Raw genomic sequence first — 27,492 nt, 5'->3', positions numbered from 1 at the left:
AATGGTTTTTTTAGGAAAATAACTTATGAATACCCCAACTTTTATAAAAAAAAAATTTCCAATTAAATGCATAGGAATTTTAAAAATCTCATATAAATACATAAACTCATTAAGCTTTTTCAAATAAATCAACATCTATTGGCAACGTTAAATGATCAACATAATCCGGAAAAAAAAACGGTGACATAGTCATACGTCACATCATCAAATCCGTTTAAATAATTAAAATTTCGATGGAATTAAACCGCCTTGAAATCGATAGAGTGATTAAAAAAACTCAAAACCAATAAAATCCCCAAATTAAAAGATTCATATGAAGCCAATCTAAAAAAAAACACGTTCTTTCTCTCTCTCCCTGACAGATCCTTTTCGTCGGTATCGTTCGTCGCCGGCGGCACCGCCTGTCGTCGTCGTCGATTTTGTCTCCCTCAGTCACCTTGAGCCACCATCCAACATCCAACAGTTCACACTGTCAATTGTCGTCATCTTCAAAAAGTTAGGCGAACTCCGCAAGATTCTATCTTTCCGGATGGATGCGGTAACTCTTCTGGATACTGAAGATTGGATTCGAAACTGAACTCATCGTCAAGATCTTCGGTTATGCTTCTTGTGACATGGAAGATAAACAGGTGATGATCTGATGTCTCGACCCCTTCTTCATTCCTCGGGATTCTCTCAGGCAAAGTAAAGAAATCTGGTTTGAGGTTCACTCGAACGCAATCATCTTTCCAGGTCCAGTCATAAGAAGACGATGAACAACGGAAGGCGACATTCTCGCAAGCAAGCATGACACAAGCAGAAAAACCCATTACTGCAGAGGCAGAGGAAATCTCGGGTAAGCTAACTGTTATGGATCTCTCGGTTTCTTGATCTTCGAAGAATTCAGGCACTGAAGTTCCCGGTAAGCAAGCAAACATTGGTGATGCCTGTAAAAGAAAACGGAAAGTGAATTCGTTATGATAAATTGGATGAGAACTGAAAGTTTTTACCTCTTCATTTAGTCGGTTCGTTAGAAACTGTGCGATCAGGAGTTCATGTTGCTTCAAGCGGAAGCAACGGCTCAAATCAAGGTGCGTTATGGAATGACCCGGGGATAGGGAAACGGTTTCCAGGGACTCGCAGCCATGTGCATAGAGATGCTTGAGGCTCAACGGGAGGTCGGCTACTGATTTCAGTCCCTGGCAATTACTGAGATACAGAGTCGACAATGTGGAAAACTCCCTGATGCTTCCAGGCAATGTCTCAAAACCATGTCTGCTGAGATCTAGCTGCGTTAAATTGGTAAAACGACTAAGCTGATCTGATAATGATCGAACCATCATGCAGTTCTCAAGTCCGAGCTCAAGCAAACAGTGTTCCTCTTGATTCATCAGTTCTTCGAGGTTTGTACAGTCGGAAAGTGTGAGAGTGTCCAACCGAGATAGTTCTGGAAGCGATCTAAGGTTGCGGCAGTTACAAAGCACGAGTCGTTTCAGCTTGGTAAGGTTTGTCATGCTTTCCGGCAGTTTCTTGAAATCATTTCCAGTTAGATTCAGTTTCTCTAGGAATGGCAACTTCCCGATGTTGTCCGGAAGGTCGTTGATATGCACGTTGATCAGATTCAACTCTCTCAAGAAGGGGAATGTTGAAAAGCTATTACACTCGAAGGGAACATGTACCCCGTGGTAGTTGAACCTCATGATGGTTAGAGATGAAAACTTGTGAAAATCTTGTCCGCGGTCACATGTTAGCAGTTTAAGATCCGTGAATTTATGAAGGATATGTTGGTCAGTATGATAGGAGAGGTGATCTGCCTTTCCTTGAAGTTGCGGGGGTAACGTAATATCAATGTTTCCATCGATGGATACACGCCCAAGATACTTGAGTTCCCGTGCTGAATTTGGAAACTTCAATGTAATCCGCCTGTTGTGTTCTTCAGAGGCAGCCAGTGCACTTACATTGATCTCCAGATCGCGAAGTCTATCGCAGTTGGAGAGATCGAGTTCTGTCAGAGTAGTAGGTAAGTCACTGATGGACTTTGGCGGCAGTTGTAGTCTCGTGCAGCCTTTCGTTAGCAACACCTTGAGTTTAGCGGCATCTGAAAGATCTGGAAGTCGTTCCAGATCTTTAGACCCCGACACATCCAGCCTCAGTAAATTCGTAAGTCCCTGAATACAACAAAAAGAGAGGGGAATTGAATTTATGTGAAAACATTACAAGGTTCTATATCAAACCATATTCAATTTTTGTAAAATAGCCTACCGGCTTCGCACCCCAGAAGCATGTGAGATTGCTGTAACGCAGGTTGAGTTCAATGAGAAAGGGTAGATAAGGCAAAGCATACAGGTTGAACACAGGATATGCATCCCAATGTAGCAGCCTAAGCGTACGGGGAAAATAACGCATTGTCGGAACGATCTTCAAATTGCCCTCGCGCCTGTAGAACTTGAGGAATTTGAGATTATACATCGGGTTAAAAGCAGTCTTTTCCATACACAGCTGTTGACAAGACATCATACAAATATTCAGTGCCAAGCCTTCAATTTGATCTGTGCCCTGAAAAAAAAAAAAACCCGTCGGGATAAGAAGTATTAAAATTAAACTTAATTTTTTGGACCAAAATGATTTTGGATTGATCATTGATTCAATAAACTAAACCAAGAATAATTTTGATCCAATTTTTAAAAGTTTTTATAAGAATGATATCTATTTTTTTAATAGAAAAATCTAGATAATTATAATAAAAAATTATAAAAAAATCTAAAATTTTTAACATTGTAACCATGGAACTCATCTCCTCTTCTTCTGTGTAATCAAGCAAAATCAAATAAATAAAAAAGAGTGTTAATATAAATCTCTAAGTTCTTCTTGTATTCTTTTTGAGTTTTTTTTTTCCGGATTGTTCGATATAAGGCAAATGCTAAACAGTGCGATCCCTTTCTACAAGAAGACATCTATGTTCTGTAAGAAAGAAAGAAAAAGTTATATAAGAAACGTTTACGTAGGCTTACTTTGGTGTGTGCCAGTACGTCCCAAACTTCTAGAGGATCCCACAAAACTCTTTGTTTCCAAGGCCTGCCCCGGGACTCCTCACGCACGATCTCTCTTCCCGCTTGTTCCACCAAAGCATGCATGGATATACATCCATCATTCGATATGTCGATCAGCGACTTCTCCTCTAAAGCTCTGATACCTGAGCCATGATATGTTTCATCGAGAAGGGCGGCCACAAGCCAGGCAAGGTCTCCATTGAAAAGACATGCAACGTGAAGGAAAGCAATCCTATCTCGTTCACCCAAGCCTTGATAGCTAACCTTCAAGATCTCGAAGATATCCGGGTGAGGAGCTTCTTCGAGTGTCCCCAATTCCCTTTCCCATTCCTTTGCAGACTTCCTACGCAGACGGTGCCCGAAAATTCTAAGAGCAGAAGGGAGACCTTGAACAAGAGAAACAACACGGATTGACAACTGTTCATAACCATCAGAAGGACGACGACCCCCTTCGAAAGCAATATGTTTGAACATCTTTAGCGCATCTTCATCATCCAAGCACTTGACTTCATATATGTGATCCACTCCATAGGACTGGAGAAGGGACTTGTCTCGTGTAGTGATGATTATTCGGCTCCCTGGACAAAACCAGCTACGTTCTTCTGCGATGGCAAGTAACTGCTCCACGTTATCCACGCCATCGAGGACGATAAAAGCTTTTAGGTTTTGAAGCCTGCGCTTCGTCAATTGGGCAAGTTCCCGGCCGACCAATTGTGTATTCTCCCCACGGAGGATGTAAGAAAGAAACGTTCTTGGTAATAAACACGGGGGACCTTTAGACATCTTCAAAATGTCTTTCATGAAACAATAAGCCGGAAACTGACGCGCATATCGGCTATATAGACAGTTTGCAAGGGTAGTTTTGCCAATCCCTCCCATACCCCAAATCCCAATTATTCGAACCTCATCCTCAGAGTCGATGGCCAACTCAGGACTTATCCTTTCAATGCGAGCTTCTATTCCAACTATATCGGTCAAATCTACTTCCTTAATGCCCCGACCATACTCCCTTGGGATGTATTCTCCAACTATTTTTTCAATCAACGCCGCATCAGTTACACTGCATGCAGAGCTCTATTAGTAAGTTTCAAGTGGTAACATCAAACATGTCTCATAAATTTTGGCAGAGGTGTAAATAAAATCCCCAAACCCGAAGTTCAGCTCGAGTCCGCTCTAAAAATTAAGTGTTTGGACCTAATAATACAGGATCCATAAATAAATGGGTGGGCGACTCGACCCGAAAAAATTCAAATCCGAATCGAATTCGGTTTGAAACTCATCCTACCATTGATCCGAAAAAATATTAGATTATTAGATTTATAATTTTACATCATATTAAAAAAACTTTTATCTGTATGTTTCATATACATATATATTTATATTTCAAAATAGTTTGATTAATGTATGTAAAATTATATATTATTATTTTTAAATCATTTATATATATTATTGAATGTTTGATTAGATTTTGGTTTGATATATATAAATATTTTTTGAGTTTAACTTTGATTTTTAAGTTTTATATCAATGTTCTTTCTATACTTTTTTATTGTATTGAATATCTCTTTTATATTATATATATATATATATATATTAAAAATATTAGATAAATTTTAAAGGTTACATGGTATTTTTTTAAATTTAAAATTTTTTAATTATAGTTAATGCCGATAAAAAATTTGTTATTGTTGATTTTTAAAAAACAATGTTAAATAACTCATTATTATTATATATAATATTTTTTTTACTAAATAGAAAAAATCCAAAACATGACCCAAACCTTATAGAGTCAAGTTACAAGCCACCGATCATAAACCCAAATAATAAATGTGCAGACCGATCCGATCCAAAAAAATCAAGGTCCTAATCAAACACGCCTCGAAATGTGTCCGACCCGCCCTTTTTTACACGTCTGTTTCCGTAAACCAATTTGGTTTTATATCCAAAAATTCTATATTGAAAATAATCTTTTTTATTCGTAACTTAATGAAAAAATTAGATGAAGAAAGATTTGTATATGATATTTATCGATATGAAAAAAATTTATGATCGAGTATCAAACGAGGTTTTATAGTAGTGTTTGATAGTATGTGTTTTGGTGATATAGGATGTCTAGTGCATTTTACTTTGTTTTGCACATTTATAGCCATTCTAGAACAATTTGGTACCGGTATTGCTTGGTTGTATCTCTTGATGTTAAAAACGGATATTTATGCATAAAACAGAGTGAAAATAGTGAAAATTATGAATTATGAAACATCATGGACAGAATGGAAATATTTGAAGTTGTTCAAAAATATAAAGTCTAAAATGTCAAATCTTGCAAATCCAATCACTTTCATTCTACAAGTCCAAATCATGTGTTCTCTACATAATTGAAAAGCTTTTTCGACATCTACGATAGATATCAAGATCATACAAATCCAGCATTGGAACAAAAAGTTGTGAACAAATCTTTCGAGCATATTTGAGTCGAAGAATCGACACGATCGTGTCATGTCCGTGCTGTATTCGATAAAGTTTAGCTCAGTAAATTTGCACAGATCGTATTGCATTCGACCTAGCCCATGTTGAGTTGTTCAAAAACTAAAATTTTATTCAGAGAATTGATACGGACTATGTTGCATTCGATACGGCCGTGTTGCATAGCGGAAAAATTTCTATTTTGCTTTTAAAATTTTGTTTTCAAAAAGAGAAGAAACCTAGTCGTCGAGCCAATAAATAAAGGATGTCTTGAGCTTCATAAATCATGGAGAGATCACATCAAAAGTCAGAGAACTCGAGAGATAAGCATGATGGAATTTTTCGGAAGAAGAGATTGAAGAAACCGTCATCGAGAGATCGTTGCGAGTTACTTCTTTATATGTACTTATGTTTCTTTTTATTGATTTGAACTCGTTTGCTAGTATGGGTAGTGAATAGTTGTTTCACTGCTGCTAGGATTTAGCCTCGTAGGGATTTTGTTTTATTTTTATTTTCTAAGACTATGTTATCGAGACTCGTCAGTTTGATTGAATTGGGTTCATTGTTTTTTATCCGGTCAATTGATTGATTGATCTTAGCTTGTAATTTACAATAAAAGTTAGAATTAGATTCGAAACGAATTCATCAAATGAATTGATTAAGACTATTGAAAGATAGATTAATTGATTTAGGAACTATGATAGTGATCTTTATATATCTGATATTTTAATCTATTAGGTTGAATGATTGATGAGTTGAATTATTGGATAGTGGATTCAGAACATAAAAGAGCCAAATCCAATATCAGAACTTGCGACCTCCAATTAGAGTTCGATATTCATAACATTTTCATCCTTTGAAATAATACATGTGCGTTAATGCGATCCCATAGCTGCGATGGTTTATCTATCTGATTTTATTTAGTTTATTTATTGTCTTTGTTTATGATATTTACACACTTTATCTATATTTTCTAATTTGATTTTTAGTCGAGTTTTATTCTTAGTGTTAATTATTCTTTGTACTCGACCATTGTACTACAATTGATTCGTATCTTTGTGGTATTTGATATGTTTAGATTTTTATTACTTGAACATTATTTTTATACCTAGATCTACGTTATCACTGTTAGAGTGTAGAGTAGTATTAGTGAGATACATACAAGTAATGAAAATATGTATAAAGGTGTGACTATTAATGTCCCAATAATAAGAGGTGATAAATGATATTTTTCCATCTCATTTATTTTTTTTATTTTTTATTTTTCTTTTTAGTTTTGATTTATTTTATCTCGTAACTCTCCTAAATCGTTGAAAAAAAATCAACAAAGATGTTTATCATAGTCCATCCTTTTTAGCTAATCGGGTATTCTAGACCAAGACCCAAACTAATCCCGAGACCGGTATGAAATTTGGATTATAACTGTAATACCCCGATTCTCGAATGAATTATTTAAATTACTTTCGGGAAAAAAGAAAAGATAAAGGAAAACTAAAAAGATAGAGAATTAATATGAGTCGCCTCTATGTACTCTTGTTTTCATCTTGTAATCGTGATATCTCAATGATTTGTTGTTTGGATTTAAAAGAAGATATTTAAATGAAGATCTAGAAACAAACGACTCTCGATTTGATTGAGAAACGAGAGAGATATGAATGAACGAAAATTGAGGAGAAACTGAAATCGCAAAAACGTAATTTGATTAAGAAACGAGTGAGAACAGAGCAACCGAAAATAGACTATGCAATTGTCAGTCCGAACAAACTAGGAAGTTAGTCCGAAGGGACTTTGAAGTAAGTTCGAACAGACCAGAAAGACAATCCGAATGAACCAGAAAGACAGTCCGAATAGACTGACGACCGAGTGCAACTTATGCAAGTTACACCTTTCTGGCCACCTGTCCTCTGCACTCGGGATCCACCGAGGTTCCATTGCCGCCTAATCATACGAGGGCATTGTAGGCTCGACTTTTAGTCTAGGCTTGAGCCCACTAGACCTCCCTCACGCGAGCTAGATAGACTCCTTTCAATCCTTCACTTCAACCATTATTGTTGAAAAGTGCAGAAACAAAGGAAAGAGGAGAAAGAGGAGAAAGAGAGAGCGAGGGAGAGAAAAGGGAAGAAAGGGGGAGAAAGGAGGCTCGAGAAAGCAAGGAAAGGATACCCTAGCGTATCTAGAAGAAGTTTTCGACGAGAAAGAGCTCGGAGAACGGCCACAAACTCGACCAAACTAGATCTAAACCGAAACAGAGGTGAGTGGCTTAAGTTGGATTTGTGTGAACTCGTTTTCGCCGTGTTATTGTGTTATTTCGATGGTTTGCTACTTAGATTAGATATAGGATATTTCAATGAATATTTACAACAAACTGTACATAATTTGGTGGAGAAATGAGTGAAAAATGATCAAACAAAGTCGGACCAGAAAGATACTTTCGCGAAGAAGATGAAGTGCGGAACCCCAGTCCGAACAGACTGACTCTCCAACCCGAACGAACTGGAAGTCCCAGTCGGAACGGACTGACGGTTCTAGTCCGAATGGGCTGATTTTCAGCCCGAATGATCCACCCCAACGGACTGAAATAGAACGGACGAAATGAAGGCCAACGTCATCTTGGACCGACCGGTCCAGGGTACAGAAACTCATTCTTCAACAAGTTTTCGAGTTACCACGCATGGTGAGATATGCGATTCAACTTTCGAGAGACTCGTTGTGTGTTTGTTAAATTGGATAACATTGTATGGCGTTGACCGATAGGTCGGTGGAAGACCAAATATCGTGATATGCATGATTGTAGTGGGGGATAATGTGTGTTTTATGTCATGTTTGTAGCTCACTCGTGCGATGCGAGTCGAGCATGATTGTGTTTGTGATATAGTCACGTGCGACGCGACGACCAACATCACGTGAGGTGACAGGCGTATGAGACGCCCCTAGTCATGCCGACTTGACTAGGGTTCATGGCTAAACCCTATGGTGGACTTCATATGGGTGTGATTGTGATATTGCGTGTGATGCGACTGACAAAGTCACGCGAAGTGATGGGTGTGGAGGTGCTCCTAGTCATGCTGACTTGACTAGGGTTGATGGCTAACCTTATGGTGGACTCCATATGGGTGTGATTGTATTCCGTTATGTGATTGACTTGACATTGGTAGTCACGAGATATAACACGTGCATGAGGCGCATATAGTCATGTGACGCAGCAGCTAACGTCACGAGAGTGGCGGACGTGTGAGGCGCTCCTAGTCATGCCGACATGACTAGGGCTTTATGGTTAACCTTATGATGCGACGTCATACGGGTATAATTGTGATTGATATAATTGTGACTGATGTGATGTGATGATGCATATTTGATATTGTTTCATGTTGATTGTGAGTCACTTTTCTCGCAGAGAACAAGATTACTGGGTTCTACTCGGACTATTTGTGCTTAGCCTTCGTGGTTTTATCTTTTTCCAGACCACGAGGAGTACGACTAAAACACCCGGACGACGACGATCTGAGAGATGTAGTATCATGTACGGGATTGTATTTTGGACTACGGGATTTGTATTCCCGGCTTTGTACGGTTGTATTATTACTACTCGAACATGTGTTATTTTGCGATACTAATTATCGTGTGTAATACTTCTGCTGCTCTACTCGAACATGTGTTATTTTGCGATACTAATTATCATTTGAAATACTTCTGCTGTTTACTCTATTTTGAAAAAATGATTTTGGATTTCGTATTTTCGTGACATTATATTTGTCCATGTGGCACCGTCTGTACACTGTATACGAGGTTACGGGTATCACAATAGTTCTCTTCCTAAACTTGAGGTTCGAATTCGGGATGAGACAGATTTTTTGCATCTCCATTTCACCGATTGAGCTAGCCAAGTTTAGGTTATCATAGTCTATATCCTATCATATATAGTTTTGTCATCGGTATGGTCGGGTGTTTGACTATAATTTTACAAAAGAATGATTCTAATTCTGTGTAGTTGCATTTTTACATCGCCGTCATTCGATTGTTTTCTTTTCTTTTTCCAACGGCTAAAGATATAGTCGATTCCAATGGTAGTGTATAACTGTTTTAGAGATTTTGTTTAGATCTTATGAAGTATGGGAGAATTTAAGTTAAAATTTGAAAATCGTTCAACGTTTGAGTTTTTAGGAATATTGGAAAATACGAATAATTTTAGTTTGAAAAAAAATTAAATATTAATGTGTGTTCTATTTAAATTGGATTTATATATTCTTGTTATTAGAACATGATTTAGAAGTTAAATAGAAAAAACTAAATTGTATATTTAAATCCATTTCATCATCACATTGACAATGTAGTATTAGTCATATTTCCATTACTTATTTCTTATGTTTAGAATTTCCCGTTATTAAAATTGCTCACTTCCTAATAATTTCTAGAAATAAAAAAAAAAAAACACAACTCACCAAGCTGTAGATTCAATTCCTTTGAGATTGGCGATTCCGTGGAGAGCTTCTCTCCACTGGGGAAGCTTGTCCGCCATTGTTGAACGTCTTTCAAAGTGCTTCAATGAAACCGCGTAACTACCTGTTTGGTGTCTCACGACAGAGGGATCAACTTCGTAGAAAATGGGAAGCACCTTCAGTTCATCTTCCCCATGAAGCTCCATTATCATTTGGAGCTCTTCCAGGCAGGATCTCGAAGAGGCGTAGTCCTTGGACAAAACCACGATAGCGAGTCTCGATTCTGCAATAGCTTCTATGATTTTGTAGAAAATCGGATCCCCTTCTTCGAGCTCTTGGTCATCTTTGAAAGTGAGGATCCCACTGTCGACGAGGGCTTTGTGCAGATGACTGACAATGGTTCTGCGAGTGTCCGTTCCTCGGAAGCTGAGGAAGACGTCGTACTTCTTCGGACGAGGTGAAGGCGACGACACCGTTGGTGTGTTCAGCGAGGGAGGGTTATGGAGTTTGAAACAGTGAATTATGGAAGACCAATAAGCAAGAAACCGTCTCCGAACTGACATGATGTTATAATTGTTATCAGAGCCAATGTATTGTTGTGATTGCACACTTGCGTGTTGTAACAGATGTGAATTTTATCACATATATAAAGGAGTGCGTCTATGTAGAAGTGTATAAATACAGAGTTTACTTCTTCTTTTTTTTTACATCTAAATCAACAGCTCCCGACAACAACTTGGGCGTACTTTGTTATTAACTTGTTTATTCATATATACGTAATGGCATAGGCGGACTCAGATTGGTATGAATGGGGGCACATGCCCCATTTGTTTGATTGAAAAACAATATTTTCTTCATAAAATTTATATTATTTTAACTAAATTTAATAAATGCTCTCATTATAAAATGATATTTGTTAGTATACGATAAAATTAAATGTACCCCCTTACGACTTTTCCTGCTACTGCTTAATTGTCACGGGGAAAAGAGAACTTTTGACTTTGTAGGCATGCATGAACCTGTTTACGATTCCATATATCATCATTTTCATCAGAAATCGCTACTTGTTGTAGCCTTGTAGGAGTTTATTAAATATTCTCGATTACTGTTCTTTTGATTTGGATAGAGGACGAAGTCTTTGTTAGAAAAAAATATATAAATAAACAATACGTGTTAAGACTCGTAGAATATAGGTATCAGGACATTATTTTAAGATGTATCCGCAAAATGTTATTTTCTCTCTACCAATTATAAAAGTCAACGAAGTAACACTTTTAAAATAAAACAAATCAAGACGATTTTAATTTAATAATTGTTACATAAAAAATATTTTAAGAATAAAAGAACAATCCACTGTGATGAAGAATACCCTTTTCTTAAAAGGAGTGAAATAAAGAATTAGATTTTTTTTAAATTCATAATATTTTAGACAAATCCATTTCAATCAAAAGGAAAAAAGATATGGCATTGGCAATATCTTCCATAAAAAATAATTAAAAAAACAACCATCCAAATTGCAATATCTATTTTATATTGAAACATGTAATACATCACATGGGAAGACTTGGTCGTCGACCCGAAGAAAAAGAAAAGTAGCCGACAATGATTCCGCAAAATTAGCGGAATAACAGGCGGTCTTCTTCCCCATCTTCGTTTACGTATGAACATGTTATTTTTTTATTCTTTTTTTTTTTTGGAAACAAATGGGGTGATGGGACACATACCCCCACTTTGTTTATGGCGTAAGACATGTTCATATATGCGACGAAGTCAAATTTATCAGGCCATTATCTAACCAAATTATGTCCACTTGACGTTAGAATAAAAAACAAATTCACGTCTTACAACAAACCATTGGCTTTGATAACAATCCGGGACGGTTTTGATGTAAACACATGGGCTTTACCCTCTTTTTTTTTTTTTTTTGATAAACCACTGATGTACATTACTTTTTCAGTTTATAAAATTTACAGTTAACCAAAAAAAAAAAAAAAGAAAGAAAACCCGGGACGGTTTCTAGCTTATTATTGGTCTTACATAATTCTCTAGTTTCAAACTCCATAATCAGCTCTCGTTGAGCAGACCAATGGCGTCGTCGTCTTCACCTTATCCGAAGAAGTACGACGTCTTCCTCAGCTTCTATGGACCAGACACTCGCAGAACCTTTGTCAGTCATCTGCACAAAGCCCTCATCGACAGTGGAATCGTCACTTTCATAGACGACCGAGAGCTCGAAGAAGGGGATCAATTTTTTGACAAAATCAGAGAAGCTATTGCAGAATCGAGATTCGCTGTCGTGGTTTTATCTGAGAACTACGCTTTTTCGAGATGCTGCATGGAGGAGCTCCAAATGATATTGGAGCTTCACGAGAGAAGGGAGCTGGAGGTGTTTCCCGCTTTCTGCGGAGTTGATCCCTTTAGGTTTGAATGGTCGGCGGACTTCTTGGAAAGACGTTCAGAAATGGTGGAGAAGGTTCCCAATTGGGATGAAGCTCTCAAAAGAATCTCCGAACTCCAATTCGGTGGTCCTTTTGGATTTTGGTGAGTCTTTTTCTCTCTTCTTTTTAACCTGTATAAATCTTTTGCAAGTGAACAATTTTACTATTGCCACACAAATATTATATATATATATACATGTGTGTGTGTTTGTGATTTATTTTAAATAATTTTGGTAGATTACGCGGTTATTTATTTTAAATAAACATATCTAAATATGTTTTAATTTGGAAATTATGGGATTTCGAAAAAAATATGGGTGGATAATTGAGACTTGAATCAAAATAGGAATAAGATATCCTGATAACTTAAAGAAAATCATACAAATAACAAAAGAAAACGAGTCAGAATAAATATTTAGGTCTTGAATGGAAGAGGATTTTGGGGGTTTTAACATCCCTAAACAAAAATAATGTAATCAAGTTTTTGTAAAATTTTTAGAAAATTTGGAAAAATCAGTTTAATAAAAAAAATCAACTAAAAACTAAAAAATCCCGTGTTATGAATAGTGACAGTTTTTGTTTTGAATTTTTTTTTTATTTTTATAGTTTTTTAAAACATGAGAATAAAACATAATGGATTTATGATTTTTACTTGAATTTTTGGTTTTCCGGGAAAACAAATATACAAAATCTCAATTGGATTTTATTTTAGTTGTTACATTTCAAAATCTGGAAAACTCTTATCATTCAAAGTCTATTTTCTTGGATTTACAAAAATCAAAAACCAAAATTCAAAATTCAAAAACGGCAAATTAAAATCAAAAACTCGAAATAAAAACTATTAGACCTTGATCTTTTTTTTTTTGTTAAGATCACTATACCTACCGATTGATCTAGCCGGTTTGGGCAAGATTTGTAAATTGCTAGGTGTTTTAGATTAATGATATGTCATTTCTCCGATCTCACATTTCTTTTGGTGATAGGAGGGGGGATGATTCAGCGTTGGTCGACGCTATTACCTCTCGAATTTATTCTCAATTAAAAAATACAGAAACCGCAAGTGCCACAGAATCAAGCGTCATTCATACCCTCGTGGGGATGGAACGTCACTTTGAAGCGATGAATCAACTGTTGGCTCTTGGATCTGGTAACACAGATATTCGCATAATTGGCATCTGGGGAGTAGGAGGAGTTGGCAAAACGACTCTTGCAAGATACGTTTATGACAAGATCTCAGATCGGTTTCAAGATCATTTTTTCATGAAAAATGTCGACAAGATGCATAAAGAAAGCGGTTCATCTCATCGTTTAGTGGAAGAGTTCATGTCAAAAACTCTTGAGAGAGGCTCTGATGTGATGACAAAGGCAAGGCTCGGTCACCGGAAAATCCTGCTGGTTCTGGACAGTGTTGATGAAACCGAGCAGTTGAAGGATGCCGTGAAGGATATCAATGGGTTTGGTCCGGGGAGTAGAGTCATCGTAACCACGCAGGACAAGGGTTTGCTACTTGCCTGCGGGGTAAACCTTCTCTACGAAGTAGAGTGTTTAAGATTCAACGAAGCTTTTCAAGTCTTTTGTCAATCCGCTTTCAATCCGAAAGAAGATGGTCCTTCACTTCATTCGGGATGGCTCTCAATCCGTGCGGTCCAGCTTTCCGGCCGCGTCCCTTTGGCCCTTAAAATGCTCGGCTCGTATTTGCGTGGCAGAGGAGAAGATGAATGGGAAAGAGCGTTGGACGAACTCGCAGCAAATTAAACAACATCAAGATATTGACAGATGGGTCACTACACTTGGACAACATCCGGTAAACCCAGATGAATGAAATTAATTAACGTACACCGGTTTTACTTTAAGAAAGTGATACGTTAGCTTTGATTCGTATCCACCGCTTGATTTCGGCCTCAAACACTTGGTTCTACTATGTAATTCTGTATGCCAACCAGTTTGGACAACTTCATCGCCCGACGACGCATTAATGGACATTAAAATGTATTCACTTTTACGTAAACGCATTCATGTTGTCATGGTTTAAGGATGATCCCAAGGTCTGTACGTTTTACTTTTGCTTATTTCACAGAATTTAGCCATGTTTATCAATTCAAATCTTCATCTTCTCACTCTCAAGTCATCTTCTCCAATGTTTATAATATGTATATGTATGCCACGGTAGAAAAATGTTTCACGGTAAAAAAAAAATTCTATAGTAGTATGTTGTAATAATTTTTGGTTACCCATATACCATGAATCTCAAATTGGCGATTCAAACCCTAATGGAATAATGTTCGAGGCTAATTTTTTATCCCTATGGACGAACAAAGATTAATCTGAATGTGTGAGTTTTTTTTTCTGTTCTCTCGTCAGTACGGGCACGGGGGGGAAAATATCTTAGTCAACAAACAACAACGAGGTCTGAAGCGCTTGAATGTATTTCCTTGAGTACATCGTTTATCATCATCACCATTGTCATCCTCTTCCTCATCTGGGCTTCTTTCTCTCTTGTTGACCTTCATTTCCTCCGGGCGATTATTGTTTTCCTTTCTCCGACGACGAGCGATTCCCTTTGTTTCCTCGGCGATTCTCGTTTTGTTTCCGGTTTCATGTTTTGGGGCGATTAATGTGCGAGGTGGTCTTCGTTTCATGATTGTTTGTCTTTGCTCTCCACTTTGTATGATTTCTCAGAATTGGAAATCGCCGAAAGTTCGAATTTTGTTCATCGGGGTTTTGTCGGAGAGGCGTTAGCTTCTCTGGGTTTCGAACCGAGGGGCATGAACGAGGAAGACCAAAGTGATTTGCTGTTCTAATTGGGCAAAGTTAGGGATTTGTCTCGATTTTCAGGTTCGTGATTTGACTTGATCTGGTATGATGATGAATATTAGAATTTCCATGGTTTTTCAATGCTCTAGGAATTGTAGGAGATGATTTGAGAATCTGAATCCTTGTTTTGAGGGTGTTTCGGGTTATTTATGAACTATGTGGAAACAGATTCTAAGCAAGCTTCCCAAAAAACATTCCAAAAATGATCGTCATGGTCATTCTTCACCCCAAACCACTGCCTCTACTTCGAAAAGCGCCTATCAGGGCACTGGGAGATCAGTCAATTCACATACAAAGAACACTCCGGCCGTCAAATCTGATCCCGATACCAGGTTTAAAGACGGGAATCTAAAGGCCATTGCAAATAGTGTTTTCACCCCGTATGAAGCATTGCCGAGTTTCAAAGATGTTCCGAATGCAGAAAAGCAGAGCTTGTTCATAAGAAAGGTTCAGTTGTGCTGTGTAGTGTTCGATTTCACCGACCCGACAAAGAACATCAAGGAAAAGGATATCAAGAAGCAGACTTTGCTGGAGCTGGTGGACTATGTGACTTCTGCCAACGGGAAGTTCAGCGAAAATGTTACCCAGGAAGTTGTTAAAATGATCTCTGCCAACGTATTCAGAACCCTAAATCCTCAACCACGTGAAAACAAAGTTATCGACGCCCTTGATCTGGAGGAGGAAGAGCCTTCCATGGATCCTGCATGGCCTCACTTGCATCTTGTGTATGAGGTTTTCTTGAGGTTCATTACCTCGCCAGAAACAGATATTAAGTTGGCCAAGAGATATGTGGATCAATCTTTTATTCTTCGGTTGCTGGATCTTTTCGATTCGGAAGATCCAAGGGAAAAGATAGGAACATAAAGGCCAGTTCGAACAGTGCTTTCACCCCTTATGAAGCCATGCCGAGTTTTAAAGATGTTCCAAATGCTGAAAAGCAGAGCTTATTCATAAGAAAGTTGTACTTGTGCTCTGTAGTGTTTGATTTTACTGACCCAACAAAGAGTATCAAGGAAAAGGAGATTAAGAAGCAGACATTGTTGGAGCTGGTGGATTATGTGACTTCTGACAGTGGGAAGTTCAGTGAAAATGTTATCCAAGAGGTCATTAAAATGGTTTCCGCTAACATATTCAGAACCCTAAATCCTTAGCCTCGTGAAAACAAAGTTATCGATGGACTTGATTTGGAGGAGGAAGAGCCCTCCATGGATCCTGCATGGCCTCATTTGCAACTTGTGTATGAGCTTTTCTTAAGATTTGTTATCTCAGACACTAAGTTGGCCAAGAGATATGTAGATCAATTTTTATCCTGTTGTTGTTGGATTTATTCGACTCAGAGGATCCAAGGGAAAGAGATTGCCTGAAAACCATTCTCCATCGTATCTACGGAAAGTTCATGGTTCATCGCTCATTCATCAGGAAATCGATAAACAACATCTTCTACCGGTTAATCTTCGAGACTGAGAAACATAATGGGATTGCTGAATTTCTTGAAATTCTGGGAAGCATCATCAACGGCTTTGCTCTACCGTTGAAGGAAGAGCACAAACTGTTTCTTGTCCGTGCCTTAATACCTCTCCACAAACCGAAATGCTTGGCAACGTACCATCAGCAGTTGTCTTATTGTATTACACAGTTTGTGGAAAAGGATTGCAAACTTGCTGACACGGTTATAAGGGGATTGTTGAAATATTGGCCAGTGACGAATAGTTCCAAGGAAGTCATGTTCCTGAATGAGTTGGAGGAAGTATTAGAAGCAACTCAGCCGCCCGACTTTCAAAGGTGCATGGTACCACTGTTTCGCCAAATAGCTCGCTGTTTGAACAGTTTGCACTTCCAGGTAAAAGTTACTCTCTTTCCTTCTTGAAATCAAAGCTTTCCAAATTTGTGTCATTGCCTAGGCTTTGACGTTCCAAATTTACATTTCCTTCTTACTGCACAATTTTTTTTTTGTCGTCTGTTTATCAATGCTCATAGCCTGTGGATAATATTGATCACTTGGTTCTTGGAAAATCCTCATAGCCTAATCTGACTAGGAAACTAAGTGTATATCAGGGGAAGCTTAATCTTGGTTAGGGGTGTGTTTAGATGGTACAACTGGATAGGATAATGCCAGAATTACTGTGCTGCATAGGAAAATGTAGATTCTTTCTTGTAGTCAGTTCTGGATGATGCTTGATATAGACTTCCCATAGCAAAACTCTGGTTCTTGGATTTTTTTGTTAGCTAAATCAATACATGATAGGATAATGCCAGTATCTATAGGCTAACAGGTGACGAAAATGGCGAAATTTTTCCCTTAAATTTCTGCGGCTACCATTTGCATTTGAGCATCTGGGTTCAGAATACAGAGGAGATTCTGGGGAACACGTTGCTCGTCTTGAATTACCGTATCTTTACTATTTTCCGCATGTAGCTTACGTTATTTGGTTTGATGAACATTAAGAATGCTTTTATCTTGGTTCACCGGTTAAGGTGTTGCCGTTGTAACCTAGAGATCACGGGTTCGAGTCCTCGAAGCGGCCTCTTGCAGAATATTTCTACAAGGTAAGGTTTGCCTGCAATACACCCTTGTGGTGGAACCCTTCCCTAGACCCCGCCCAATGGAGACGCTTTATGTACCAACCTGCCCTTCCTGATGGGCTAATCCTTAAGACCAAGTAGTAGCTATATACATATTTATAAAGGTGACTATGTGTATGTGTAGGTTGTTGACATGTTATTTTTTGCTGATATCATACGAACCAAGTTGGGTAATGTAGGCTTAATAACTGACACCTTATTTGCATGTGTATGGTTTTGCAGGTTGCAGAAAGAGCCTTGTTCTTATGGAACAACGATCACATTGAGAATCTGATAATGCAAAACCGGAAGGTCATTCTCCCGATTCTGTTACCAGCGCTGGAGAGAAACGCTAGGAATCATTGGAATCAGGCCGTCCGTAGCTTGACGCAGAACGTAAGGAAGATGTTCCACGATCTCGACCCTGATTTATTCAAGGAATGCCTTGCCAAGTTCGAGGAAGACGAATCCAAAGAAGCTGAAACAGAAGCAAGACGTGAAGCCACATGGAAACGCGTGGAAGAATTCGGGGCACACAAGGCTTCATGAGGTTAGCTGTAGAGAACTTTCAGGTCTGGTTTTATTTGATCGGGTTTGGGGATTTTCCTGAAACTTCGGATACCATTTGGGGCTTTGAGAATGTCTGTGGCTGTATCTGGTCATCCATCCATCGTCTTGGAATGAAATATGTAAGATCCATTTTCCTTTCATTTTTATTTTTATTTTTATTTTTTGGTATTTTTGTTTCAGTATTCTTCTCCGTTAAGCTTGTAAATGGTTTCGCAAGGATGTTTGATCTGTTTATTCTTCAGGACTGTCATTTAATCTCTATTTGATCACCTGCAAAATTGCTGACAAGATTTGGCCTCAATCGCAATCTGTGTTTCATGTCTGATGGGATGTCCGGACTGTAAAAATGTCTTCATTCTTGCCGTGACATTTTGTATGTTCACACACTATATCCCTCATTTGCACAAATAAAACACTACATTACATGATCACTTGCGAGAGAACCCCAATGATTGTTCTCGACTTTAAATAATATGATAATGAAAACTGGGCCAATGTAAGGTTTGCCCAAAAGCTTCTCAAACCTCAGTCTTGGTTATACTGACTATGGGTTTTGTCATTTGATGCTTGAAGTGAGAGAAGAGAGAGAGAGGGAGAGGGAGAGGGAGAGGGAGAGACAGAGAGATCACTATCAGAAAGCTTCTATTGATGAACAAATGCAACAACACAAACCACAAATGTTAAAATCAAAAGCCTCAACCACGCAAGAAGAGGTTTGTGAAGGGGCGTTGCCTACGGAAAGATAATATGGAACGAAGGAAGAACGGCTGGGGTACTAAAATTTGGACCCTGAGCCATTTTCCCCAGTTTTACATACACAGACTCACCACCACAACAACAACAAGAACAAACCAACAAAACAACAAACTAATATTAATATCCCACACACAGATTTGGGAAGAAGAACAAACAAAGCATAAATAAACCGAACATTCACTGAAAACCGATTAAAAAAACCAAACTTTCCAAGGCTAGATTTGACCTGTTTTTGGCACGGCGATAATTTAAGCTCCGGCCTTTCTCATTGATCAGCGTTGAGCACATTTGAGATCCATTCTGATGTCACTGCTTGAATTTCTGATTCCTTTTGTGGAAGAAGAGATAGCGGAGTTACCGAAACCTGTCACACCAAAAGGGGTTGAGAATTAGAGTAGTTCGGGGAATGAACTACTTAAGACTCATTAGGGGAAAGAAAAAGATGGAGACCGAGTTCTGTATGCTGTAGAGGTTATTTTAAACAATGACGACATGAAGGAGATATTCTACTGCTGATGCCAACTTACAAATCCATCTTCAAGTGCCTTCAAATCCAAATCATCCTCCATATCTTCTTGTTCCTTAGCCAGAAACTGCATGAATAAATGTACAAGATTATCATAAACCATGAGAAAATCTTAATTATCGTCATATTGGAGACTCCAATACCAGAATAAATGAACTTAGACAGAACCTTGAACGGCCGACAAAATCAGCTAAAAAGTTTTCTTTTTTACCTCGAGTCGGAAGTACTTTTTCACACGGTTATCACCCTTCCCGGCAACCCCAACTGATTCAACCTCCACAATACTCTTCCTCTGTGTGGCCAAACGACGAGCCGCCCCCTGATATAGCCAGACAACTTAATCTTAATTTCTAATTTGCTAATCATACACATTCTGCAAAGTAACAACTTATTATAAACCCCACAAATGTGAGGCAGAAACCATCTGAATTAACTTACAGCGGCAGAAGCATCTCTGCTAAGCTGGGCGAGTTGAAGTCCTAAGCTTTGTTGGTTGGACATGAAATTCCCAGCACCCGGGTGGCGATGTGCTGAAACAGCTTGCCAAGTCGGATTGCGCCTCCACATGCTTTGTTTCGTTACTTTAAAACCCTGCTCAAATATGCATGGAAAGAAACTCAACTCGGCAAGGCAGCATAATGATCTCCTAATAGGCGACCTATGCAAATTAGAAAGCCTTGTACTGTTGAACATTGTTCTCTGTTCTTCTTTTCCTCTCACTGAAGCCTACCTAACACTTTCCATTGTTCCATAGGCAGGGGATCTTCAGATACATACTAGAATGAATTTCAAGTCTCAGATCAATGATAAACCTTTAGATACTTGCAATGGAGCTACAGAATTAGTGCGGCATATTACTTTGAATATAATAAAAGAAAGTGTGAACAAAAATGACAAGGCTAATCTGCCAAAACCATGTTTAGGCTAGAAAAGACGAAGACAACTGGACAACAAAACTTTTAGGGTCACAACCAGTGTTGACATAAAAGGGCATGAAATTAGATATCAGAGAAGACTAGACACCACATCATGTTTTCAAACAGTCCAACCATAAGATGAAGCACACAGACTCGTACTGCGAACATGACCAACCTAACAGCATCTAGTTCAACCTAAGGCCAAGGAGTTTTGATGTGAAGGTATAAGTTGACAGGGAAAACCCAGGAAGTAATTGTCTGTCAAACAGAGAAAACAACAATAAAACTAGCAAATACAAGACCATCATACTGCACTGAAGTGGTATCAAATCTTGAACTATTTCAACTTCCACAGAAGACAAAAGTTGAAGGTCTCACTTCAATTTCAACATAAGAGCAAGAAAAAGACAGTAAATGGCAACCTTATCTGCATATTGATATACCCAAGTCTACATTGGCATATTTTATTTCTCACAGCTATGTTGACAGCTAGAACTATCTATCAGAAGCAAGCCACAAAACTCAGGATACTTTTCTTCTCACAAGTATTCTTGCTAGAACACATACCTTGTTTGTTGCGGGAGATGTTGGAATCTCTATGTTCAGAGAGCAGTCTTTGGGGAAAATCCCCTTCTTGATGTCTCTGATAGTTGCATTGATCAGCGGTAAACAGACACCGACAGCATCCTTAAAGTCACTTTCTTGGCTTTCATCTTTCTTCCTATAATTAAAAAAAAATTAAGGCCAAGAATTACAAATATGTAATGATGAAGCAAAATATCATTCTCACAATATGCTCACCAATTCAACGATATTGAGATAGAGGGTACACCAGAAATCAAAGCCTCCCTAGCTCCAGCAACTACACCTGAATAGAACCTGAAGGATTCTCAGATCAGAAAAAAGAAATAGACTGCAAACTGATAGGATCAACTTGAGAAGCTAAGACAGAAATAACCAGATACGTCTTCAGACAATATCCGAAAAGGCAGACCCATCAACTAAACAACATTGAGGAGCCAAATGATGCCAGTGCGACATGAAATGCTTACATGTTATGCCCGCAGCTTGATCCCCGATTAATTCCACTAATCACCTGGAAAAACAAACATAAACAAAGTTGCAAGAAAAGACATACAAGAGTCCTGATCAATCTAATTTTGAGATAACACAAATGCTAACCAGTATTGGATTTGACCAGGAGAAGAGCGCTCCAGATAATGCTAAAGAGATGCAGTCCACAGGAGTCCCTGAGCCACAATAATGATTTCCAAGTCATTACTATCGAAGGCAACTCATAAAAAAACATACCACAAATCCTCGCAACGTTTTCACATTTGTGCCGGAAGGGAAGACATCTAATCACCAATGTGCCAAGTCACATTTATAATTTCCTGAATTAAGGCATGAAGCTGACGACAAAAACATGAAGCATGCGCAGAGTTTTCCCAGAACTAGAAAAAAGACTCCAACTTTTACGTTAAGCCTGTCCCAACAACTACATATCAGAAATTTTGCAATAACCATCATATATGAGCATACCTGAAACTTCAAAGGCTGTGGCACCTTCAATATGTGCAGAACTCACAGCAATGGTTTCTCCTGGAGTCATGGAATGACCAGAAGCTGATTTGTCCCTGCAAATTCCATTCCACAGGGCCTTCTGTCACCAAAAATTTCTGAATTTCGACAAAACAAATGTACCAAAACGAGGCATAAACATGTGACTGAACCAATCAAGACATCAAATTTAGCCGAATCCATGCGAAAATTGAAGGGATGTAAACAACCCAGATAGAAATCCCGATAAATAAGAAAGAGAAATCGCACGTTTGAGGAGCGCAAACATGGACACTGTAAAGCCCTTCCCGAACCAGAGCCTCGACGAGAGAGACGAGGCCAGGGGAATCAATCCCATCGCCGTTGGTGACTAAGACAATGGGTTTCGAGTCACCGATCTCCTCCTCGGCCGTCGCCGCAACGGGAGGCGTCTCGGCAGCGTCGGAGATAGACAAAGTCTCCGCAGCTGATCCATCGGCTTCTCCACCTTCCCCGTTGCCTCCTCGTCTCTTCAAGAGCACTTCCTGGAGATTCGAGACGAGACCCGCAGGCAATCCATTGTTCTTCACGGAGGTCGTGGTCATGGTAGACAAAAAAGGGAGAAAGTGAGAAAAGGAAGAAACGGTGACAATGAAGAGGATGGCGATGATGATTTCGTTGTGGGTCTGTTGGGAAGAATCGAAATCAAAACCCTAGGGAGATGGAGCAGATGAAATCATGAAAAAGTGGAGAAATTTTGACGAGAGAGAGAGAGAGCGCGTCTCACGGGGGGAGAGAGAGAGAGAGAGAGAGAGAGAGATGCTTTTATTGGTAGAGAGAGAAAGCTTGAGGGAGAGATTACTTGTGAACTGTAACAATTGCCGTTAGATTGAGAGAGAGGAACAGTGACGCGCCATTTTCTTCCTCAGAAAATTTCCCAGAAAAATCGGCAAAATATTTTATTTTCGTATTAATTTTAAAATTAACTGATTTGAAATTAAGAATAAAGACGAATGATGCTTTGAATATTTTGTATATATATACATGATTATCTGTGTGTTTCTTTACTTTATCCTATTAACATGTTTCTAGAAAGTAATCATGTTTGTATTTCATCGTAAACTATTATTAACTGCAGTAAACAAGTAATTAACGATAATATATTGTTAACAATTAAAAAAAATTGTTAGTACAATATTTTATAATTTTATAATTACAATTACATGATTAATAGTTATGAATTTTCTTGTCGTCCTCATCTATTAATTACTGCATTATACTGAATTTACTCTCCTGTCCCTTTGCTCTTCAACATTGTTTATGGCACATTACAGTTTTTAATGTATGATAATGTATAGTTCAAAAATTAATATATAAAAAAATTTAAATTCATCTTGCGATAAAATAGATTTTAAAATTCATATTTTAGTATTTTTTTTTATTTGGATTATGTTCGAATTTAACTTAAATTACATATTCCTAATACAATAGGTTTTAGCCTTTAGGCGATATATATATATATATAATTTCAGTAATCCATGTATCATTCCTATTCAACGTCATTATTTGGACAATGTGGTTAAATTATTTATTATGGGATTAATTATGTCTTCTGGTCCACAACTAATAATTATATAGTTCCCGGATGTCACCAGAAAAATTATTACATATGTATATATTTAGTATTATATAAAAATAATATTAACCGACAACGTTATACTGCCATGTCGAGTGAAAACTGCTAATTCTGGCAATGTTCCTCCGTATCTCCACGATTCAATAAATTTGTAAACCTAACATTTTTTAATTGGTTTAATTTTTTTATACTAAAATTACCTCATTGTATTAATTAGCATATAGGGAGAAATAAATTAAAATAAAAATCTTGGTTTAGTCTAATTCATCACTAATTATGTGCGCTAATCAAAGAAGTTGGTTTGGAGTTGTGGGCAAACTATATGTGACTACCTTAATCTATTTAAAACTAGATTAATTAAATGGTATATAAAATTAAAAAAAAAATTATATATTAGTTGGTCTAAAAAATAGATGAACGATTGGTAAGGTAATTTTTTTTTTACCAAAAATAAGCTCATCGTTTCAATATTTATAAACAAAATAATATAATTATTTCCACATTGCTAATGGTTAACAACGTAATTTTAGAATTTAACCACCACGAACGATTCTATAGATTTGGAGAGATAATAGTCAACGAAAGGATAGAAGAAGAGGAAAAATCATGATGATAATGGAGTTGTTTACGACGATTTTATATTATTATTATTATTGTTATTATGATTATTACTGTTATAATTATTATTATTATAACTTACAATGGTCCTTATTTTGTATAACCAAATGATGTGATTGTCACGTCGATGGGTTCTTGGGGTTGAACTCGACACGTCTGCCTGAAAATACTGATCTATCGCTCCATAATTTCGGCTAATATCTTATATTTATAATATATCAATTTGTACCTATTATACGGTATATCTTTGTAAATATATATATTATGTTATTATATCTAAACCTATGATAAATAAAAAATAAAAAAGAGTGTGAAACCCCTGCCAGTTATATGACAACAATGCTTATCTATGAAAAGATTATAGTAACTAGGATTATTAGATATTGACAAAGAACTTACCAAAAAAAAAAAAGATTTTTTGTTTTGTTTTTCAATGTAAACCCTAAAATGGGCATTTTATATTTAAATTGCATTTATCAAAATCAAAACGGAATTAAATTTGATTCTGATTAAATGTAATTGTTATTATTTTTTAGAATACTTTTTAATAGTATATTTTAATAAAAATTCTGATTTAATATATCAAAAGTAATAGATTATAATTAATATCAAACAACTATTTGATATTATTGTACAGATTAGCAAAATGATTCCACGCCTTATTTGAAAAATATATTTGTTATTTTCAATATTTTATAGTTTTGTATGAAACTGTTAATATACATAAACTAAACATTATATGGGATTCGATATTTACATGAGAAATTCATAAATTAAAATATATAATCTTAAATTGATTTAGTTGCTATATATACATATATATTTCTTATAAAACGCACCGAATCTTCTACGCTGTCATATTCATATAATTTTTTTCTGCTTTATCCATTCGCCGCCAGCATGTACAATTTGCCACAATATATTTAAATAAATAAAAAAAAAGAATAGTTCAAACTTCAAACTTTTTATCTTTTCTTTTCGTTTCTTTTTCACTTTTTCTGTCCTTTGCCTTTTATTTTATTTTATTTTGTTGGTTCGATTCTTATCCGGTTTTGCAACTTTAATACAATTTTAATTTTTGATATTTTCAAAATTCAAAACCAAGTACTATGAATGCATAAAAAAAATAGTTTTTTTCCCCACAGAGAATCCTAAAGTTAATGGTGGACCAAACCTAGGAGTGGCCCCGAGGCCCATTTCACGCAGAAACGGCCCAAACTGGGCCAATTCGGACATACGAATTAAATACATATATAACTATAAATAAATCCGATATAAAAATTAATTCCAACATAGAAACAAATCAAGCTTGAACCACGTCGAAATCCAATATAAAAAAAAATTCAAATTTAAAAATAATTTTTTGTCAAGATAAATCAAATACGAATATAACAAAATTTATTATATAAAACCGAATACTGATAATTTTTAAAACCGAAATAATCGAGCTTAAACGTAATCACACCGAACAGCGTCGATTTTATTTTTGAGTTTCACGTAATAAGGTTGAGGACCACCTAATTAAATGAAATTAAATTAAATGCTGCTTCAGTAATCAGTACTTCTTCATTAAGAAGGTTGACCTACGACTCCATTGATTCAGTACATACAATTAAATGGACCGACCCTCTTCGAAAAAAAATATAAATACATACATACAAAAGCACGTTGACTCTTTCCTTATGAAATCGAAAATGGTATTGACTTTGGTTATGGAGTATCGATTGGGTTATGACTCAACCTGGCCCTAGAAGCTCTGACTCCATCCAATTTTTTTTTCTGTCTTTTTTGTTTTTTGCTTTTTTTTTTTATATAACAAACTCGTGAATTCAATAGCATGTTATTAAAACATTATAATCGCAATACTTTCGCATTTTATTCGCGTACCCCATTATTTTTTATTCTTGTGTCGTCATAGACGACGGAGAAATGGAAATAAATTTAAATATTGATTTTTTATGATATATTAACATTAAAAATTCGGAGAACTACAACATTTGTGCTCCAAATATATGAAAGACCAGTCCATTCTGTTCTGAGTTTTTTTTAAAACATTTATTTTTTATATAAACTTTTAGTTTTCTCGGTTTATTTTTTTTTATTTGGTTAAAAATATAGATTTAGAATCAATTCGATTTTCATATCAAATTTGATTGGGAAGTATTTGGTACGAGCCAATCGAATCAAATGGAAATGGTCATCCCTAAATATTTCGTCTTCTCCCATAACAAATTCATGAACGAAAACTCAGCTTCAAATGGTCGGAACTCGGTAGCGCGTTCACGTTCACGTTCACGGGACTGAATCCGTCAAACCCCGATACTTTGGAACTCAATTAACGTCCGAAAAAAAAAGAAGCATTCAAAGTAACAGCTGTTTGAATTCAACAGAACTCTTGACTGCCATTTTGTAGTCCGACCAAAGCTTTGATTGGCTGCCCAGAATGTTTGTGGATTTATTAGGAAATGATTTTGTCTTAATACAATATTAAACCACAGCTTGATGAATCGAAACAAGACTCTTATTACATCATCACAAGATTCGCTCGATATTTTTTTTCGTTTATATTATCAACATATTTAAACATATAGAATTTACTTATAAATAAAATGTCATCTACTAGATATTATCTATAATAAATATGGCATCATATTTCTGTAATAAATCATCATGTCCCGATAAATTTCTTTCATTTAAAAATTCGGAGACAATCTAGAAGATATTCTAGAAATTAGAAAATTCATAGATCTTTCGCTAAGTCAAGTTTTCGCCACTCTCTCAATACAGTTTCCCAGAAAATTTAAATTGCATTTTTCAACGGTAATGGATTTTTTTTTATAATTCTCTTAGAAATATTTTGTGACGATCCTTCATAATTTATTTATTTTTTGATAAACAATGAAGGCCATCGTCTTACACGTAAATTTCTAAGGTTATACTAAAAAAATCTATATTGTTCAAATGTCGTCGCTCGTATTAAATATTTTATATTCTGAATAATTCTTATATCGAATACGGTATAGTTTGAGTCAAACTATACAGTAGGGGTGTAAAATGGGTTCTGGCCCGCGGGTTGGCTCGCGAGCCAACCCATATTCTTCTGAGTTGGGCTGAGAATAATTGAGCCCAGAAAAAAACGGGTCAAACGAGCCAGCCCATCACAGACCGGGCTCGTGGTGAGCCAGCCC

At 36.8% G+C, this 27,492-nt stretch overlaps 4 protein-coding genes across 6 annotated transcripts; 2 read left to right on the top strand and 2 right to left on the bottom strand.

Annotated features, from left to right (window-relative positions):
• Positions 1 to 239: 239 nt before the first annotated feature.
• LOC104812228 (disease resistance protein RML1A-like) lies at positions 240 to 10,562 on the bottom strand. Of its 2 annotated transcripts, XM_010539271.2 has the most exons (5): positions 9,932 to 10,562; positions 2,991 to 4,089; positions 2,242 to 2,535; positions 990 to 2,147; positions 240 to 926 (listed from the first exon to the last, which is right to left on the bottom strand). In XM_010539271.2, the coding sequence occupies exons 1-5, from the start codon at positions 10,489 to 10,491 to the stop codon at positions 489 to 491; spliced, it is 3,549 nt and encodes a 1,182-aa protein (XP_010537573.1). In that variant the 5' UTR covers positions 10,492 to 10,562; the 3' UTR covers positions 240 to 488. The 2 variants fall into 2 exon arrangements, with proteins under 2 accessions (XP_010537573.1, XP_010537571.1); XM_010539269.2 differs by having other exon boundaries at positions 240 to 2,147.
• Positions 10,563 to 11,854: 1,292 nt separating this feature from the next.
• Positions 11,855 to 14,463, top strand: LOC104812227 (putative disease resistance protein At4g11170). The gene is made up of 2 exons (XM_010539268.1): positions 11,855 to 12,469; positions 13,350 to 14,463. The coding sequence occupies exons 1-2, from the start codon at positions 12,015 to 12,017 to the stop codon at positions 14,119 to 14,121; spliced, it is 1,227 nt and encodes a 408-aa protein (XP_010537570.1). The 5' UTR covers positions 11,855 to 12,014; the 3' UTR covers positions 14,122 to 14,463.
• A 260-nt stretch (positions 14,464 to 14,723) lies between these two features.
• On the top strand, positions 14,724 to 18,600 carry LOC104812226 (serine/threonine protein phosphatase 2A 57 kDa regulatory subunit B' theta isoform-like). 2 transcript variants are annotated; one of them, XR_771569.2, is made up of 4 exons: positions 14,724 to 16,017; positions 16,520 to 17,020; positions 17,656 to 17,727; positions 17,986 to 18,075. XR_771569.2 is itself a non-coding variant. In XM_010539267.2 (3 exons), the coding sequence occupies exons 1-3, from the start codon at positions 15,337 to 15,339 to the stop codon at positions 18,289 to 18,291; spliced, it is 1,488 nt and encodes a 495-aa protein (XP_010537569.1). In that variant the 5' UTR covers positions 14,729 to 15,336; the 3' UTR covers positions 18,292 to 18,600. The 2 variants fall into 2 exon arrangements, 1 of the variants encoding a protein (XP_010537569.1); XM_010539267.2 differs by lacking the exon at positions 17,656 to 17,727 and having other exon boundaries at positions 14,729 to 16,017; positions 17,986 to 18,600.
• Positions 18,601 to 18,941: 341 nt separating this feature from the next.
• On the bottom strand, positions 18,942 to 22,910 carry LOC104812224 (5'-nucleotidase SurE). Its single transcript, XM_010539266.2, has 10 exons — positions 22,342 to 22,910; positions 22,054 to 22,148; positions 21,694 to 21,761; positions 21,564 to 21,607; positions 21,313 to 21,390; positions 21,079 to 21,232; positions 20,033 to 20,185; positions 19,806 to 19,913; positions 19,596 to 19,661; positions 18,942 to 19,432 (listed from the first exon to the last, which is right to left on the bottom strand). The coding sequence occupies exons 1-10, from the start codon at positions 22,653 to 22,655 to the stop codon at positions 19,334 to 19,336; spliced, it is 1,179 nt and encodes a 392-aa protein (XP_010537568.1). The 5' UTR covers positions 22,656 to 22,910; the 3' UTR covers positions 18,942 to 19,333.
• Positions 22,911 to 27,492: the final 4,582 nt, after the last annotated feature.

This window comes from Tarenaya hassleriana, unplaced genomic scaffold (assembly GCF_000463585.1).
Source record: "Tarenaya hassleriana unplaced genomic scaffold, ASM46358v1 Cleome2, whole genome shotgun sequence".
NCBI lineage: Eukaryota > Viridiplantae > Streptophyta > Magnoliopsida > Brassicales > Cleomaceae > Tarenaya > Tarenaya hassleriana.
This window is presented reverse-complemented; position numbering and strand designations above follow the sequence as displayed.

Excerpts from the sequence above, each read along its gene's own strand:
- LOC104812228 (XM_010539269.2), bottom strand. The coding sequence starts at position 10,491 with ATGTCAGTTCGGAGACGGTTTCTTGCTTATTGGTCTTCCATAATTCAC. Across the intron at positions 2,536-2,990 it reads ACGTACTGGCACACACCAAA|GGCACAGATCAAATTGAAGG; the intron begins GTAAGCCTACGT and ends TTTTTTTTTCAG. Across the intron at positions 2,148-2,241 it reads GCTTCTGGGGTGCGAAGCCG|GGACTTACGAATTTACTGAG; the intron begins GTAGGCTATTTT and ends TGTTGTATTCAG.
- LOC104812227 (XM_010539268.1), top strand. The coding sequence starts at position 12,015 with ATGGCGTCGTCGTCTTCACCTTATCCGAAGAAGTACGACGTCTTCCTC. Across the intron at positions 12,470-13,349 it reads GGTGGTCCTTTTGGATTTTG|GAGGGGGGATGATTCAGCGT; the intron begins GTGAGTCTTTTT and ends TTTTGGTGATAG.
- LOC104812226 (XM_010539267.2), top strand. The coding sequence starts at position 15,337 with ATGTGGAAACAGATTCTAAGCAAGCTTCCCAAAAAACATTCCAAAAAT. Across the intron at positions 16,018-16,519 it reads TGGATCTTTTCGATTCGGAA|GATCCAAGGGAAAGAGATTG; the intron begins GATCCAAGGGAA and ends TTCGACTCAGAG. Across the intron at positions 17,021-17,985 it reads TGAACAGTTTGCACTTCCAG|GTTGCAGAAAGAGCCTTGTT; the intron begins GTAAAAGTTACT and ends ATGGTTTTGCAG.
- LOC104812224 (XM_010539266.2), bottom strand. The coding sequence starts at position 22,655 with ATGACCACGACCTCCGTGAAGAACAATGGATTGCCTGCGGGTCTCGTC. Across the intron at positions 21,233-21,312 it reads ATCTCAATATCGTTGAATTG|GAAGAAAGATGAAAGCCAAG; the intron begins GTGAGCATATTG and ends TTTTAATTATAG. Across the intron at positions 20,186-21,078 it reads CATCTCCCGCAACAAACAAG|GGTTTTAAAGTAACGAAACA; the intron begins GTATGTGTTCTA and ends ATATTTGAGCAG.